At 56.7% G+C, this 16,214-nt stretch overlaps 1 protein-coding gene across 10 annotated transcripts in view; it reads right to left on the minus strand.

Annotated features, from left to right (window-relative positions):
• Nucleotides 1–16,214, minus strand: part of RIMBP2 (RIMS binding protein 2) — a 219,914-nt gene that overhangs the window by 36,603 nt on the left and 167,097 nt on the right. For 9 of the 10 annotated variants that reach the window (XM_041729431.1, XM_041729432.1, XM_041729430.1 and 6 more), the window contains 5 exons: nucleotides 12,120–12,321; nucleotides 8,182–8,327; nucleotides 7,499–7,575; nucleotides 3,467–3,576; nucleotides 292–1,104 (listed from right to left, as the gene is read on the minus strand). In XM_041729431.1, coding sequence (XP_041585365.1) covers nucleotides 292–1,104; nucleotides 3,467–3,576; nucleotides 7,499–7,575; nucleotides 8,182–8,327; nucleotides 12,120–12,321 — 1,348 coding nt within the window. Of the gene's footprint in view, nucleotides 1–291; nucleotides 1,105–3,466; nucleotides 3,577–7,498; nucleotides 7,576–8,181; nucleotides 8,328–12,119; nucleotides 12,328–16,214 lie in introns of those variants that run through there. The other variant, XM_041729439.1, reaches the window with a different exon arrangement.

A 16,214-nucleotide genomic window follows, 5' to 3' on the forward strand; every position in this document is an offset into this window, starting at 1 on the left:
ATGGGAGGGACGCCACGGGGGAGATGTCCTTTCCTGTCCCCAGATGTGGCCTTACTTCCTCCTCTCTTTTCTGGGGGGCGGGTGCTTCTTGCAGATGCCAGTATGAGAAGAAATATCTTCAAAACCGCGGTGCCTAAACAAAATCCGCACATCCTCCCCCGCCCCTCTGGTGCAAATGCACACACTCTGCACATCCTGCCAAATGTGGTAGCTATGTGTGCTCTTCACGCCCGCCCCCTCCTGCCAGCCCTCCCCCCTCCCTCGGGGGCCCCACGGAAGGACAGGGCTCACCTGCAGGCAATGTGGAGAACTCCACGAAGGCCTCCTTCTTCTCCCGCTGCTCCAGGGGCAGCTGCCACGGCATCTGGTGGGGCTTGGCCAGGACCTTCACCTTGTAGGCCATGTTGGGTCTGAGGTTGAAGAACTGGTACTTGTACCTCGCAGCCTTGACCACATCAAGCTCCTCCTCATTGAGGAAGATGACATGGCTATAGTTGCTGTTGGTGGGCAGCCAGGAGAGCTGGGCGGAGATCTGTGTAATGTTGTCCACACGCAGGTGGGAGGGGGCCACCACCACATCCTTGCCCACCAGCAGCGTGCACTGCAGCTCGTCCGAGCTGCCCCTGCTGGTAATGCATTGCACAGAGATGCGGTATGTGCAGGCTGCTGTGTTGAGCTTCTCGATGAGGGCCTTGGTTCTGCTCCCCAGCGTGAGGCTCACACGCGTCTCCTGGTCCACCAGCACATTGTAGCAGCTCACTGTCCCCCAGCCCGGCGGCACAGCCGGGGGATCCCAGGCCACAATGACACTTCTGGCGAGTTGTTTGATGAGGGTGATTTTTCTAGGGTAAGGCACGATGTCTTCTCCGATTTCATCGACGTTCACACCCAGCGTCCCTGCACCGTCGTCCGTGAGGCCAGTGTCTATGTGAGTGGAGGCATGGAGGTCCAGAATGTTCTCCCCCTCCAAGCCGATGCTGGAATGATTGATGAGATTCTGGTCCTGTTCACTCCCCAGTGTACTTGCCAGTCGTGACTCATTGTCCTGGACAAAATCCACAAAGTTGGAGGGTACCAAACCCCTCTGCCCATCCAGGAGCTCACCTGTTGGCACAAGGGCAGCAAGATCACCTGACCTGATGGTGGGGCCCCTGAGGTCCCGCCATATCCTCTGTGTGGCTCCCCAGGAGGGCCGTACAGCCGAGCAACAGGACCACAGCAGATTCTACAGGTGTTTACAGGAGTCTGATCAAATGTCCCCTCCACAGGACTCACTCCCACCACTTGCCATCTGCTACCCCCGAATCCAACCTGCAGGGTAGCCTCCTCCCTAATGTGACCTGACATCACCTCATTCAGCTACCTGCATATGGACAGACATAACCAAGCCTCCCAACTGGGTTGACACCCCAGAGAGCAGGAACCTCTCTCTGTTCATCACACTGAGCTGTCCTCGGACACCTGGCACACAGTAGGTGCCCAGTAAGTGTCTGTTAGACCCACAAATCTGCATGATGTGAGGGGGTTGGAGGTAAAAGAAAAGAAAAGAGGAAAGAAAGAAGAAAGAAAGAAAGAAAGAAAGAAAGAAAGAAAGAAAGAAAGAAAAGAAAGAAAGAAAGAAAGAAAGAAAGAAAGAAAGAAAGAAAGAAAGAAAGAAAGAAAGAAAGAACCATCTTACTATTATCTTTGCTGGAGCGGTCATATGAATAGGAATTAAAAGGTGACCTTTCCCCCCTTACAAAAAGCCCTGCGTGTGTCATAATAAGTCCCCATGTACCATTTGCTGTGCCACAGAAACTATCCATGTGGTGCCAGCCCACCTGCAGGCTGAGTGGCAAAATATGTCATCAAACTAGCTCTCATGGCTCCGGACGGCCACAGAGGGAACCCCTGCTCAGACTGCAAAATGTTTCTCAGTTGGGCTCAAAGCCTGTGAGCAGCAGAGGTCTGAAAAGCTGAGGAGTGTTTTGAGGAGCCTCAAGGATGCCAGAGTCAGGACAATCTTCCAGCACCAGGGGGACAGGGCCATTCCCACCCCCAGCACCTGGCAGGTGTTGTTGGGGGTCCTGCACCCGGGAGGCTGGGGTGCTGATGCTGGGGGGCCCCACCTCAGGGGACATGTAATGGACCCTGAGAAGGGCATGTGACATTTAATGAGCCCTGGATTCTCCCAGGACAAATGGTGATCTGCCTCTGTTCCTGGTCCTATGTAGGATGTGGGTCTTGAGATAGACCACCCTTGCGTCCAGGGCGCTCTCACAAGAGGAGGGGTGGGGATGATGCTGATGGTGGTGACCAAGGCTTACCGTGCACTGGGCCTCATTCCAACCAACAACCCCATGCCTCGTGTGTCCTAGGCGGCCCGGAGCTGGGGACTCGCTCTCTCCATTCTACTCAAAGGGAAGGTTCCCACCGCCACATGGACAGTGGACCCTGAACTCTGCAGCCAGTCTGAGTCAGGCCTCTGGAAGGCTTATATGGGCATGATGCCTGGTGTGAATATCCTGGAGCTTTCCAACAGGGCCTTCTGGTGCCTGCCTTCGGCACATGTTCTTACACTGGTGTGAAAACCAGTGACTGTGGTGTGAATCTATGTTAATTAAGTTCAAGCCACGTCATCACCAGTCATGGAGGATTTCTTGAGTGGGCTGCCCACGATTTCACTACCAACTGGCAACTACTGGTGAGTGACCCAGCCCATGGGTGGGGCTGCCGTTCATCAAGGTCAGCAGAAGCAACCTGACCTCGTGTCCAGCAAACACCAGCATGAAAGCCGACAGCTCCTGTCAGCCCTGGGAAAGCTCCGTGATCCAAGAAAGAGAAGCCTGTTGATTTCACAAGAACTCATCCTTCTGCTCAAGGGTGACCACACAGGAAGAGGCCAAGACCCTTCCATTCTTATGGGGCACCTGACAAGATGGGGACCAAGCTTGTGAGGCTGCTAGTGCTGCCCCCTTGCTTGTGCTCAGGCTAACAAGGGGACAGAGGTGAGGCATCCCGGAGGGAGGAGCTCACGTTTTCAGACTTCAAACTGGGGAAGGTGACCATGGAGGGACCCAGTGGGATGTGGGCCAGACAACAACAGAGCCCAGAGGTCAGTGGGATCTCCCTGAGCCAGGCAAGGCTGCCTGTTCTGCAGGAGAGGAAGTCAACTGGGGGAACCCGGGGGTGCTGGGGCAGTGAGATGGAAGAGGCAGGAGATGTGCTCAGGGGGCAGGAAGGTCCTCAGCCCGATGTGTGCAAGAGCTGCCCTGCAGACCCTGCCGACCCTCCATGAGTGTCCGAGGTCCGCTGGGGACAGGAAATCTCTCGGTCCCCCGAGGGGAGGGCCTGACAACTGGAGAACTTGGGGTCAGGGTAGAGGCCTGGGTGGTCAGGAGTATCTGGGAGCCTGCCCAGCCGTCAGGGTCCTGGGAAAGCTAGACAGGCAGGCAGACGGGCCCTGATGGCACACACCCAGACAGACCTTCATAGAAGCCATCCTCATCCATGTCCCCGTAGACGTAGAGGTACTTCCCCGCCGTGAGGGGCAGCTCGGCTTCGGGATTCTCATTTGGCCCATCAAACGGGTTGTAACTGGAAGAAGGAAGGACATTCCTGAGTAGATGCTCTACATGGAGGCAGACACGGTGCCCTCTCCTGCAGCCGGGCACCTGCACACCCGCTTCAGTGCCGGTGAGCTGTGTGCATGCCCACCTCACTCGCTCGCTCATAGGGATGTGAAACAAGAAGATATGGAACGTGTTTGGGGTCTCTTTGTGGGATGACATGTGGAAGCTTCTGGCATTTCTGTTCCCACCTGTCACTTCTCCCATAACTATAGGTTTTCAAGTTAGTAAGCAATGAAGAAGATAATTCACCCTGTAATCTTTCCGTATATATATTATTTAGCAGAGGTAGAATCATATTACATATACCTTTTAGTAATCTGCTTATTTTTTTTACAATTTCCAATAGAGCATGATCCTCCCTCCATCTCATGAAATATTCTATCGCATCCTCATTAATGGATGTGGAATAAATCACTGAATAGACTGACACACTCCACATAACCAACGTCCTAATGTTGAACACTGATGTTGCTTCTAATCTTTGGTTAATATGATGAGCGTTGCATCAAATATCCCTATAAACATAACTTTGCACACTTCCACACTTTCTTCCTAAAGATAAATCCCTAGGAAGTGTATTTGTTTGCTCAAAGGCATGGATATTTTTAACATCCGGGGGCTGTACTGCTAAAATGTCCTATAAATTTTGTCTCCCCCTGCCCCTCAAGGTATGAAAAGTGCCCACACCCACAAGACCTCAAAATATCGGGATTAATATTTTTTTACAGTCATGCTCAATTTTCAAATAAAATATATGGATGAATTCATCAATTTTCAATTCAATCCAATTTTCTAATTTGGATTTTGTAATTAATTTAAAATAATAGAAAAGGCCCCACTGAGAAAATTAAAACAGCATTCCTGGTGGTCAAAGATGACAGCCACACACTGTAAACATACAATAATGACGCTGTGATGGTTCACAGGCCAACAGGACTGGGAAGCTCAGGAACACATTCAGGGACGTGTTTTATGTGCTCTCCATCCCACATCAGTGAGGAGAGCAGAGAATGTATCACTTGTCCCAATTTTAATCACAAGATGAGGTAAGAGGCGCCCACCCAAAGTCATAAGCTCACTAAGTAATGGGGATGGAGCCAGAGTCAGGGCCTCCTGATCCCCGTCCAATGCAGATTTCATAGCACCATGTTGCTCTGCTGCTCACTCTCCAAATCCCAGGGCCTAGGAATGTTATCAACAGTCTGATGGTTTTCTGAAGTCAGTAATGGTCAGCGACCGTCTGCACCAGGAGCAGACACAGACGCATGTTTACTGAGAAAGCCCAGTGAGTGGAGGAAGTGGGGGAACAGTTCTGGCAGAAGGGATGGTGTGTGCAAAGGCCCAGGGGCAGGGGGCGGGATCCCTCTGGGGACCTAGATCCAGCCTAGCTGGAGGTGAATGAAGGATGAGGGATGAGAATTGCCAGGGTCCCTGACCCTCTGGATTTGCTCTCCAGAGCTGAGAGGTTATCAGGAGTTTTAAGGTAGGGAGTGACTTAATCACACCTGCATTTTGTAGAGACCCGTGGGGCACCCTGTGGATGGAGGCTGGCAGAGGCAGTGAAGAAACTGGGCTCTGCCTGGGCATAACAAATGAGGAGCCAAGGGGCTGAACACTTTGTGGGTCAAGAGGAGTGGACTTGGACACGTGTATTGATTTGGGTCCATGGGTTGGCATGGGGTGGGGGGTAAGAGTTAGTTTGAGGTGTCTTATGTTGTCACACATTGAATTCATGGGCCTGGGGGGTGGTTAGTTGGGGTGGTGGCAGTCATGTGCAGATGGAGGGCCCACCCCAGTAGGAGAAGGGACCCAGGTTAGGGGCTCAGGAAGAGGAGCCTCAGCGGTATGAAGGGGAAGGGGGTGCAGAGGCCACACAGATAAACCACACCATGCACCCTGGTTTGCAGACAGGAGGGAAGGCCCAGGGCTGCCACAGTGTGCACGTGCAGGTGGCGTTGTGCTGAGGGCAGGGACCCCCAGGGATGCCCATCCGCAGCAGGACACCTGTAGACACAGAGAGCACAGCAGCCTTCAGGGCACGGGGCGGGGGGCATGGGGTCAGTGTGAGGCGCCTGTGATGGTGGCAAGTATCTGGAACACGGCACACTTTAGACAGTGACTTGTGTCCCACATGAGCAAGTTACATCTCCACAAAGCTATCTGCACAGAGGGATGGGGGGTCCTGGGGGAAGGCTGAGTCGTGGGCGGCCAACCACGGGAGGGGAGCAATGCAACCACCAAGGGAAGAGCAGGGCTGTTCCTGTTTTATGTCTGGGGAAACGTCCCAGCAGCAGGTTGAATAACCCATGTTTGGCCCCCGTGGAAACCCCCAGTCTCCTGGCTTTACCCTCAGAACCATACCATCCGGGGATCCCGAGGACCTCTAGAGGACTCAGATCTGCAACATCCTCTCAGGGTCTGGTATTCTGTGCTATTCCATAATTGATGTGGTTTGGGCTTTCTGGGCAGGGTGGTTAATAAAACAGACATAGAAGCATCACCAGGGCAACGTCAATAGCATCAGCATGAATGGAACAAGGGGGGTGTCATGTGCTTTGGCTATTGTTGGGGCCTAGCCTGGCTCTGCACTCAGAAGGAACTTCTCCTGACGTGGATCAGGCTGGGCACCACCCCCTAGGTCCCCTGACCTGACCTGCGGCCCCGTGGCTCCTCCCGGCACTGGGGCAGCATCCCTCACGGACAGTGTGCTGGATGGTCAGAGCAGGGGCACCCACCCCCGGACTCGGCTAGCCTCCTAAATGAGAAGCCTGAGGCTGGGGGGCAGCTACTCCAAACGCTTCTGTTATCGGAGCTGAGCAGTGGAAGTAGGTTTTCATTGGCAAAATGAATGGTTGCTAATCAGAAAATAATCTGCTAATGGGTATAACAGCTATTACAAATGCCTCTCATTGGCGGGAACACGGGTGTGGAGGCTATGCAGCTTGGCTAAGACTCAGGCTGCTCCCTCCTGCAGGAAGTTTGAGGGTCCACCACACGCAGACTCGGAGTATCCAGGACGAGAGGCTGGGTCCTTGCTGAGCATGAACAACAGGTGATGAACTGTCTCGTGGCTGCTGGTTCGGTATCTGCTCCTACATCAGAAGCTGGTGTCAGGCGTGCGTTCGTTTGAAGCAAGTAGCAATGTGGCAGGGAGGCAGCTACTGTGCACCCATCTGAGAGCCATGCGGACCCAATGGCTTGTTCGTCGTCACCAAGCGTGGACACCGCAGGCCCCAGTGGAGATGAGCAGAGATCCGGAACCAGGGCGCCCTGGAGCCCAGGCGCCACGCAGACGTGAGCACCTCAGGGAGGCAGTAACCAGGAGCTCTGCACAACAGCGTCCCCCCTCAGTTTCAGCTGGCCACCAACTCTGGGCTAAACTGTCATCCCAAAAGCTATGCTCAAGTCCCAGCCCCCGGTACCGGGAACATGACCTTATCTGGAACCAACATCTGTGCAGATGTGGTCACGTTAAGATGGGATTGCACTGGGGCCAGGTGGGCGCCCTCCAGTGACTGGTGTCCTTGTGGAGACCGGGTCAGCAGGCCACGTGAAGACAGGCAGAGACCGCAGGGAGCCACCAGCGAGCATGGCCTCACTTCTGCCCTGATTTCGCACTTTCTGCCTCCAGAGCCGGAAGAGGACGTGCGTGTGCTGTTTGAAGCCACCCTCTTTGTGATGACCCATTGTGGCCATCCTGGGAAGCACCCACTATCCACACTCTCTCCATCAGAATGGACAATAGACCCTCCTCGTCCTCCCAACTCTGGCTGAGCTGATTCTGGGGACGGCCCGTGAGGAAGCACTCCCAGACCCATGACCTCATCGGCCCCCAGGCACCCGCGCCCGCGGACGCTCAGGGGTGCAGAGAGGAGCTTCATGCTTACCTGTAGCGGGCGACGCACAAGTGGACCTTCCCCGAGTATCTCTGCTTGGAGGTACTGGAATTCCGTTCATTATCCATCTATTAAAGACACAGACGATGTTTAGGTTACACTTCCTGCTGGGAGCACATGGGAAACCCCTTCAGTCCCTCCTTTCTGTCCCAGATGGTGGAGCTGCCGTGAGACACTGCTAGATGGAAACCTCTACCTCAGGGCACCAGCCCAGAGACCAAGCGGCTCCCTGGGTGTGGGTCCCCTGGTCACACAGAAGCACGTCCATAAAGAACCACTCCCCACACCAGGAGTTGATGGACATAGGGCGTGGGACTTGCTGGGAGAACCCATGAGTGTGCCAGGCCCTGCCGTGCATCGGTGAAGGCACAAAGATGGACAGTGACCCGTGTCCTCCTGTTCACAGGGGCTCAGCTCCAGGAGGGAGACAGACATGGCCCCCTGCGCTTGCATATCAGAGGGTGGCTGGGGCTCTCACCTGAGGCATTCCGGGAAGACTGCATGGAGACAGTGACATGGGGGTCAGTGAAGACTGGATATGGGAATTGGGAATTTGTGGGAGGGAGGGAAGAAGCCAGTAGGGAGGAGGAGGGGGAGGGGTGAGGAAGAAAGGCAGGGAGGACCTTCGTGTTCCCACCCACCGCACGCACGCATGCACGTGGGCCGGCACTCACGTCTGATTCAAATCTGCATCTTGGGCTGGCGGGTCTCAACAGAAATGCAGGCTTGTTGGACAGAGGCTCGGGCTTGTCACTGGGGAGTGGGAGGGGACGGAGGTAGTCCCCGATCACGGTGTGGCTGCCCACGGTGCTCTCCTGACCTGGCAACGACAAGGAGATGGTTTGAACAAGGGCGCGAACGAACTAGCAAGCTTGGATTCCTTTGACCCCCCAGCCTTCCTGTCCCCCTCATTGCCATCAGCCTCAGGCTCTCGTTTTGGGGTCTGCCCTCAATCCCCACCAGCCAGCCTGACCTGACCCCCGCTGGACATCCTCAGTGGAGTCTACTCCTGGCTGTAAGGATGGTGTCAAATGCAGGGGGAAGGTCCCATCACAGGGAATTGAAGGAAGTCATGGAGGAACCACCTCTCCTTCCCTGGCTACCACGGGGAGGGAGGCTGTGAGGCTTGGTGACACTGCAGCCGCATGGCCACCGGGAGGAGGAAAGTTGCTCCCAGTGTGGCGCTCACAGAAAAGGAACCGCCAGGTGGGAAGGAACCACCTCTGGGATATGCGGTTGGAGCACCCAAGCCCAGCTGCACCTAGGGTGGGACCTACTGGCTTGTCATCTGCTCCCCAGTCTAGGTTGACTTTGCTGCCACTTGTGACTGAAAGGGTCATATCAAACACACAAAGTGGCCCAAGGGCCAGGCAGTTTTAGGGTTTCTGCAGGAAACACAGGAGTGGCGATCCCCCACCCCCAACCTCTCCATCCAGCCTCTGTAGTGGTCACTCCACGGCATCACCTCCCTGAAGATGTGACTACTGAGTCCCCGCCGGAAAATCCCATGTGACTCAGCGTAAGGTGGGGACAGTCCCAACAGAGGCTGCCGCCACTCTCCCCACCAGGGGCCCCGGGGTTTGGCCTGATCACAGGGATGGCGCAAGAGCGCCCCAAAACAGACCCAGTGCCAGAACAGACACGGGCCAGCTGGAGCGTCAGATCCCAGAGAGCAGGGCATTGCTGGGCTGTCCCCATCTGTCCCCACTGCACAGGGCCATGCTAGGCATGCAGCAGGCACAGAGCGGTGTGTGGGAGCCCCGAGGCCTCAGCACACCAGCTGCGAAGGGCTGGCCCTGGCACTCAGTGCCCCTCCTCACCCTGGGGAGTGAGGGGTGCGATCCCCGAGGCATGCTGGCCTGGCCAGTGCCCTGTGGGTGGACGTGACCAGTCCCCCTTTCAGGCAGGAGCTTCTTGAGCAGGTGTGTGATTCACTGTTTCTGTTCCCTTTGATGGAACTTTCCAGAGAGAGAGGCTAGCGCCTTCCAGCATTCCTGAGTGAGGATAGCACAGCCAGTCCCCTACGCTGGGGTCATAGCACCCAGGCACCCTGCCTGTCCTCACCCGTGCACCGCTGCGGTCAGCAGCATGGCACCCCGCCAGCATGTGCAAAATGAACTCGTGGAGTCTCCTGGTGCTCACATGCGGCCTCCACCGCCGGTCCTGGGGAGGCGGGTATCACCTGCCGTCGGACTGAGCGAGGCGGCACCACGGTGCTCTCCACCGCGCCGTGTGGGTGCTACAGTCTTGCGAAATTCAAATGCCTCAAGATATGTGTCTTCTGGGCAGGATGGGCCACTCCACCGACAGCGGCTCACAGGCGGCCTGGGGCAGCCCGGGTTGGTGGCATGCTGCCTCCCTGCACATCTGGAGACCTTTGTCCAAGTGCCATTTCTCCCTGGAACTGACTGGAAGGCTGCCCTCCTGTCACTGTGCAGACCGCAGGTCCCTCAGCGGCTCCCAGTCAACCTGTTACGTCTCCCCCGCCTCCGGGGCCAGGCCAGCCTCAGGCAGGAGGATGCAGAAGACGATGGGCACACATCTGCCCACGGCCCTTCTCTGCCTCGTTTCGGCGCTCCCAGCTCCTGTCAGACCCGGAGAAGAGATCAGGGCCCAGCAGCTGAGTCCCCCTGGGCATCCCCGTGCCCCCCAGCGAGGGCCTCTGCCCTCTGCAGGCAGAGAATGTCCTTGTGAGGATGGCCCCTCGGGGGGGTCGCGGGGCTTCAGCTTTCCTCCCACGGCTGGATGAGCGATGCCCACAAGACGAGGGTGAAGCCAATTGCGCGTGGGCCCTCCAACGGGGGCCCCTCGTGGGGCCAGGTCACCGACCGTGACATGGGCTGTATTCATCAGGACAGTGGCTCTTCAGATGGCTACTCATCCACCAGGGTCCCGGCAATCAGCTTGATACTGCCGTGCACCTGTTAGCTTTGCTTCCACTGAGCGCCGGCGCCCACCGTCACGAACCAGACCCCGTTTTCCGGGGCGCTCTCCATGCCGAGCCACTCCCCCTGGACTCACATGCACACGATGCACAGAGGAGCTCACACAGCAGCTCCAAGATGCCACGGTGAGAAGGGCGCGCTTGCCACCTGGGGTGTGGCCGAGGGCCAGCAGGCGGCGGCCCGGGTAGGGTGCTTCACCGTGACCGGACCACAGGGCCATGAGGTCTGTGCCCAGCACCTGCCTTCCCCGGCAGTCTGTGGCTCTGATGTGTGCCAGCCAGGGATGCCACATGACCAGCCCCCTTACACCCTGGGCACCACATCTCTCATGGCTTCCCTGGACAGAAACTCTGTACACCTGGGGCTGCAGTTTTCACTGCATGCAGGCACCCTGCTCTGCCCATGGCCTCTACCTGTGTCCCCACCCCAGGTCACCAGCAGCTCTAAGCACGAATGACTCTAAGTCCTGGGAGTCACCAAATATGCTGGGGTCTCGCAGAGCATGCATCAGCCAGCCTTATATGGCCAACCCAAGAATGTTTGGTAAGACCTGAGGCTGCCCTGCCCTTCTTATCCTGTGGACAACACAGCCCAAACCGCACATCCTGGAGGCGGGCTCCTTCGGCTGCCTGAAGGGTCACTCCCGACCTTGTCCCCATGTCCTCGCACATCTGCCTGACTCCCTTGCTTCCTGTGTGTGTCCAGCCACCGAGAGGATGCTCCATATGGGGCCTGGGTGCACCATGCCCCCGGGACGCCATGGGGGGACGTGCGACCCGCCTCCCCTCTGCCCTGCTGTGGCATGACGGCTAACAGCTAGCAGGACAGTAGACACACAAGGAGGCGGGCACCTTGCTTCTTTTTCGAGACACAAGCAGCTTCACTTTGTTGTAGTATTATAAAGCATCAAAAAAACCCTCATCGTATATTTTGACAACTTGGAAAAATCTGGAAATTCTCTCTTTTATGGAATTCCAAAAGGGGATTCTGACATTCATCTCCCTAAATTAAAAACACCTTTTAAACAAGTGGGCATTCTCATAACGGGGGTGCCCCTGTGGGCTGCCCTCCAGCGAGGGATGCTCCCTGATGCACCATGGCAGCCCTGTGCGCCTCGGTGGAGCCCTGCATGAGGCTCTCCTACAGACCTCTGCGGTCTTTCTGCCGAAATAAAGACACACAAGTTTAAATGGCTCCCCACCCTGCGTCCTGAGTACGAGTGTGACATCACTACTGGGACCATCGCGGCCTTTGTGGGATCAGGAATTCACACACACCCCCCACCGCATGAAGGCATGAAGGCCAGGAGGCAGCCACAGCCTCGCCGTGCACCTGTTGGACCTGGTGCCGGAGCGCCCCAGCTCGCTGCCAGTGGCTGTGTGACCCACACAAGGGCCCGGTCTTCCCCTCTGTAGAGCGGGACCAGGGCAGCACCTGCCACACGCGGCCGTGCCAACAGCATGTGTTGATACCCATCGAGGGCTTAGAACAGGGGCTGGCACCCCATGTGTGCTCAGAGGCTGCTGCTGGCCTGCCGTCACCTGGAGCCCCACGATGCTGGGTGTCCCACACGGGCGGGTCAGGTAGACGCACTGTGTGTGCTCATGTGCGGGGTCGCCGGCCACCACTTCTCCACCACGAGACACAGGGCAGGAGCAGGCACTCACCTTTGCCAATGGAGGGGGCAAGTCCGTTCATGAACTGGGAGAAAGGCTTGCCGGACGCCAGCACGTCCAAGGAGGCCCCGGCGCTGCCGCCCAACAGATCGATCTTGCCGGCGTGCTGCCGGAGCTTCTCCAGGTCCTGGGACAGCAAGCTGAACTGCTCACTCTGCGTCCGGCATTTCTCTTCCAGCTCCCGTACCTTGCTCTGCATGGCAGAGGCACGGACACGTGGTCAGGGGTGTGCGGTGAGGGGTGTGCCTGCATGTGTGTGCACATGGCTATGTGCTGCACGTGCACATGCATGCATGGTGGGAAGCGGCCTGCTACCTGCACAGGACAGACGTGGGAAACCACACGTGCCGAGAAACCCTACAAACACTCGGATCCCAGCCAACCGTGGATCATCCCGGGCTGTGTGTGCAGCCTGGGCACTTGTGCTGGGCTCACCTCACCACAGCCATTGGAAATGTGGAGCGTGAGGCAGTGACACAGCCCAGACTTGGGGGCAGCTTGGTTGCCAATCTGCTGATGCATTTTTCTCATGGGGGTGCCTGCCCCTAGACTGCAGAACCCCAAGGAACTCTGCTTTCACTATCAAAGGAATTTCTTTCTGCTGCTGGTGGTTAGCAACATAGCTGCCATCTGCAGGCATCCAGAGATGCCCTGGGAGCCCTGGGAGGGGGGGGTTCTCCCTCGGACACATGTCAGGGGAGGGGCAGCCCGGGGCAGCTCCTTCCTGCCTCTGTTGGCCCCTGCCCTGCCGGCTCTCGGGTTGGGCGGCTTGACACCCACTCCCACTCCCCGGACGCCTGCGGACCACACTTCCTATCCTGGCGTCTGAGCAACCAGAGTATCCTACACCGTATGCAGCTGGGTGCCCAGGCCAACGAGGGATGTGGGGGGGGCACTGTCTGGTGCTACCGTTGCCCATGGTACATGAGCTCCCTGGTCCCGTCTCCTCTGTCTCCACGACTGGGGGGAAGCTCTGAGCCTTTGCTCTTTCTGCTTCTCTCCCCAATACATCCTCCGTGTCTTTCACAGAATCAGGCCCAGAGCAGGTGCTCAGTAAGCGTTTGCTGAATCAGTGAGAAGAGGGAACTGCAGATCTGAGCACTGGCTTATCCCGCCGGCGTGGGGTCCTGTCTCACTTCCATTCCTTATTGTGATAAACGGAAAATCCCCTCCACTGTATTATTAATTCCACGTGTTGCCTGGTTCCCCCACTAAAATGTCAGCTCCACAAGGGCAGTAATTTTTGTCTGCTTCTCTCCTGCTACATCCCCAGCACTGGGAATGAGCTTGGTACCAGGTCTGCGTGCAACAGATGTTGGGTTGCGTGCGGGAATGCAGGGATGGCCGGGAGCAGCCTCACCCTGCATGCGGAGCGCCGGCAGGAGACACGCTTCTCCTTTCCTTCTCCTTATCCTCCTCCCCTTCTCTTCCTCCTCCTCCCCTCCTTCCTCTCACCTTCCTCCTCCTCCTTCTTCCCACCCTCTTCCCCCTCCTCTCCATCCCCATCCTCCCTGTCCTTCTCCCCATACTCCTCCTCCTCCTCTTTCTCTCCCTCCTCCTCCTCTTCATCCTCCTCTTTCTTCCCATCCTCCTCTCCCTCCTCCTTCCTCCCCTTTTCCATCCTCCTCTTCCTCCTCCCCCCACTCTTCCTCCCCATCCCCCTTCTCTTCCTCTACTTCCTCCTCCTTTTCTTCAGCTTCCTCTCTTCCTTCCCCTTCCCCCCAGCATTAAGTTTTCCAGCTCCTTGGTATAGAATGAAGGGCTATTTATGTCTGAGATCAGGGATTTCTAAAAATAAACCTAACAAATCCCAAGCCTATAGTTAATTTCTTCAATTCATTAAAAAAAAAATCAGCAGGATTCTTCTTTTAAAAAGCTGAATGAGCTTGTCTGTGACAGCTGCCTCCACCGAGGCGGAGGAGTGAAGTCTGCACTCCTAGGCATGGGCAGGGACGCGGGACAGCATCAGGACGCCCCACCAGGGAGATGCTGCCCCGGCGTCATGGGAAGAACTGCAGCTCCTTATGGAACTCCTTGTGAGTCTTAAAGTACTTCAAGATGAAAAGTTTTTTTTTTTTAAGATGAAAAGTTTTAAAAAGTGAACAGATTTAACAAAAATATGAGCTTATGCTATAGGTGGCCTGCCTGTGCGGGGAAAGTCTCCGTGGTGCATGAGTGGTGTTACAGGCGGAGTGCAGCCAAGGGCCTCACGGCCCCCGCTGGAAGCTGGCATCCTAGGCACAACTGGCACAGGTGGCCAGCCACTGGGGCCTCAGTCGTGGTGCTCTGGGAGAAGGTGGAGGGGACGACGTGCGCTCCTGGCCAGGCCCCACAGGACTCAGGCATGCTTGGGGTGGTGGCGCCCGGTCACATGCAGGCACTTGCCTGCAGCACCTATCATATGAGCCTACAGACGCAGTGGCCTTGGCACCCATGCTGGGCAGCCTGGTGCCCGAGCTCCCTGAGAACTGTCCTCGGCGACCCTCTCCAACCAGGGCATGTTTCTTTGTTCAGTGGTCCCCTTCACCAACGGGGACTGGGACATGCCTTTCCCCTGCACCTGGCATAGGACGTGGACCTCTCAGGAGTGGCTGGTGATGTGCTGGTGAGGGAGTCCAGGAAGCAGGTAGACGTGGAGCAGGCTTCAGACCATCAGTGTCTCTGGACATCCATGGAGGCCGGTGGAGACAGGGAGCACAGACAAGTCAGAGGATGTAGGGGGAACAGAGTGAATGGGACATGTATGCTCGGTCCAGGGGGCATCTTCTCAGCATTTGTCCAGAGCCACTGTGGGCAAGACTTCTACTCTTCCAAAAGGAGCTGAGTCTTTATTTTAATGTAAAAATCCCTCAAACTTTAAATGCTGAAGTGTATCAGAGGCCCATACACAACAGCCCGGGCTGTCAAGGCCTGTCTGGAGGCAGTGCAACCACTTGGTGGCTCTCTGCCCAGCTGGCACCGGGTTGGGCTGGTCTGGATGGCTTCCAGCTGTACCCATTGAGCCCTGGACATATAGGATGATCCCCCACAGGGTCTGGGGCTCAGGGACCTCAGGTGGATCATTTCTAGTCTTTCTGGGTGAAGAGCTCATATCCCCGGAGCTGGACTCACACTCCAGGGCAATCGCTGGCACCGCCAAGAATCCCATCCCAGGGGTGGGCAATGCAGACGTTAGGAACGCAGGTGCCCCCAAGACCTCTGCCGCCTGTGTCTATTTGGTGCCTCAACCTCACTCATTAGTGTGGCCAATAGCAGGAGGAAAAACCCCACTCTGATGAAATTATCAGCTTTTACCTAAACACAAAGGGTGGGAGAACTGGGCATGTGTTGGTGACATGAAAGGTATTCAGGATGTCAGTTGGCTCAAACATCGTAGAGCCATCCCACCCATGAGTAGACAAGGTGCAGGACTAGAAGAGAAGCCCCAAGTGCTCCTGTGTCCGGACACCGATCTGGGTGATTTCTGAACAGAGGATTTCTGGTGGCCAAGGCCGCCCGGGCCAGGCTCCGTTGGGCTGACGTGCTTCCCTCCAGTGCTCCTTCCACGGGAGCTGGTGACAGGATGTGGCCGAGCTACAGAATAAACACAGATGTCCTGTTTTCTGCTCACCTGTCAGAGCATTTGCTTACTCCGCATCCATACACATGGGGTGGTTTGGTTGAGCCTCGCTCTCACCGTAACCTGGAGCAGAGTTGGAGGGGGGTGGCCAGGCCTCTCCCAACCCAGCTGCTAACCAGAGAGAAGGAGGGGTCGTGCGGGCTACGCCTAACTGACCTCTCCTCCCCCACTGCTTGGCTGTGCGGCAGCAGGAGGCCCAGCCTTGGAGTCTGCAGGCTTCAGGCGCCTGGTCTCAGTGGTGGGGGAGCAAGAAGTTGATGAGAGCTAGGGACAGAAGGAAACCTCACAGGCTTTCTGCCTTGTGAAAGAGAGGCAGGCTCTCCTCCAGCAGTATGGTCCCCTGGTCTGGCTGCAGGGGTTGAGGCCGGGGTGGCTGATGTGGGCCCGGTAGCCGGGTGCTGGCCCTGGTGGTCCCCGAGTCACCAGCAGGGGGAATGGTGTCCAGCGACCCGCCGATCTTCCTGGCT

The sequence above is a fragment of the Vulpes lagopus genome, chromosome 14, assembly GCF_018345385.1.
Source record: "Vulpes lagopus strain Blue_001 chromosome 14, ASM1834538v1, whole genome shotgun sequence".
Classification (NCBI taxonomy): domain Eukaryota; kingdom Metazoa; phylum Chordata; class Mammalia; order Carnivora; family Canidae; genus Vulpes; species Vulpes lagopus.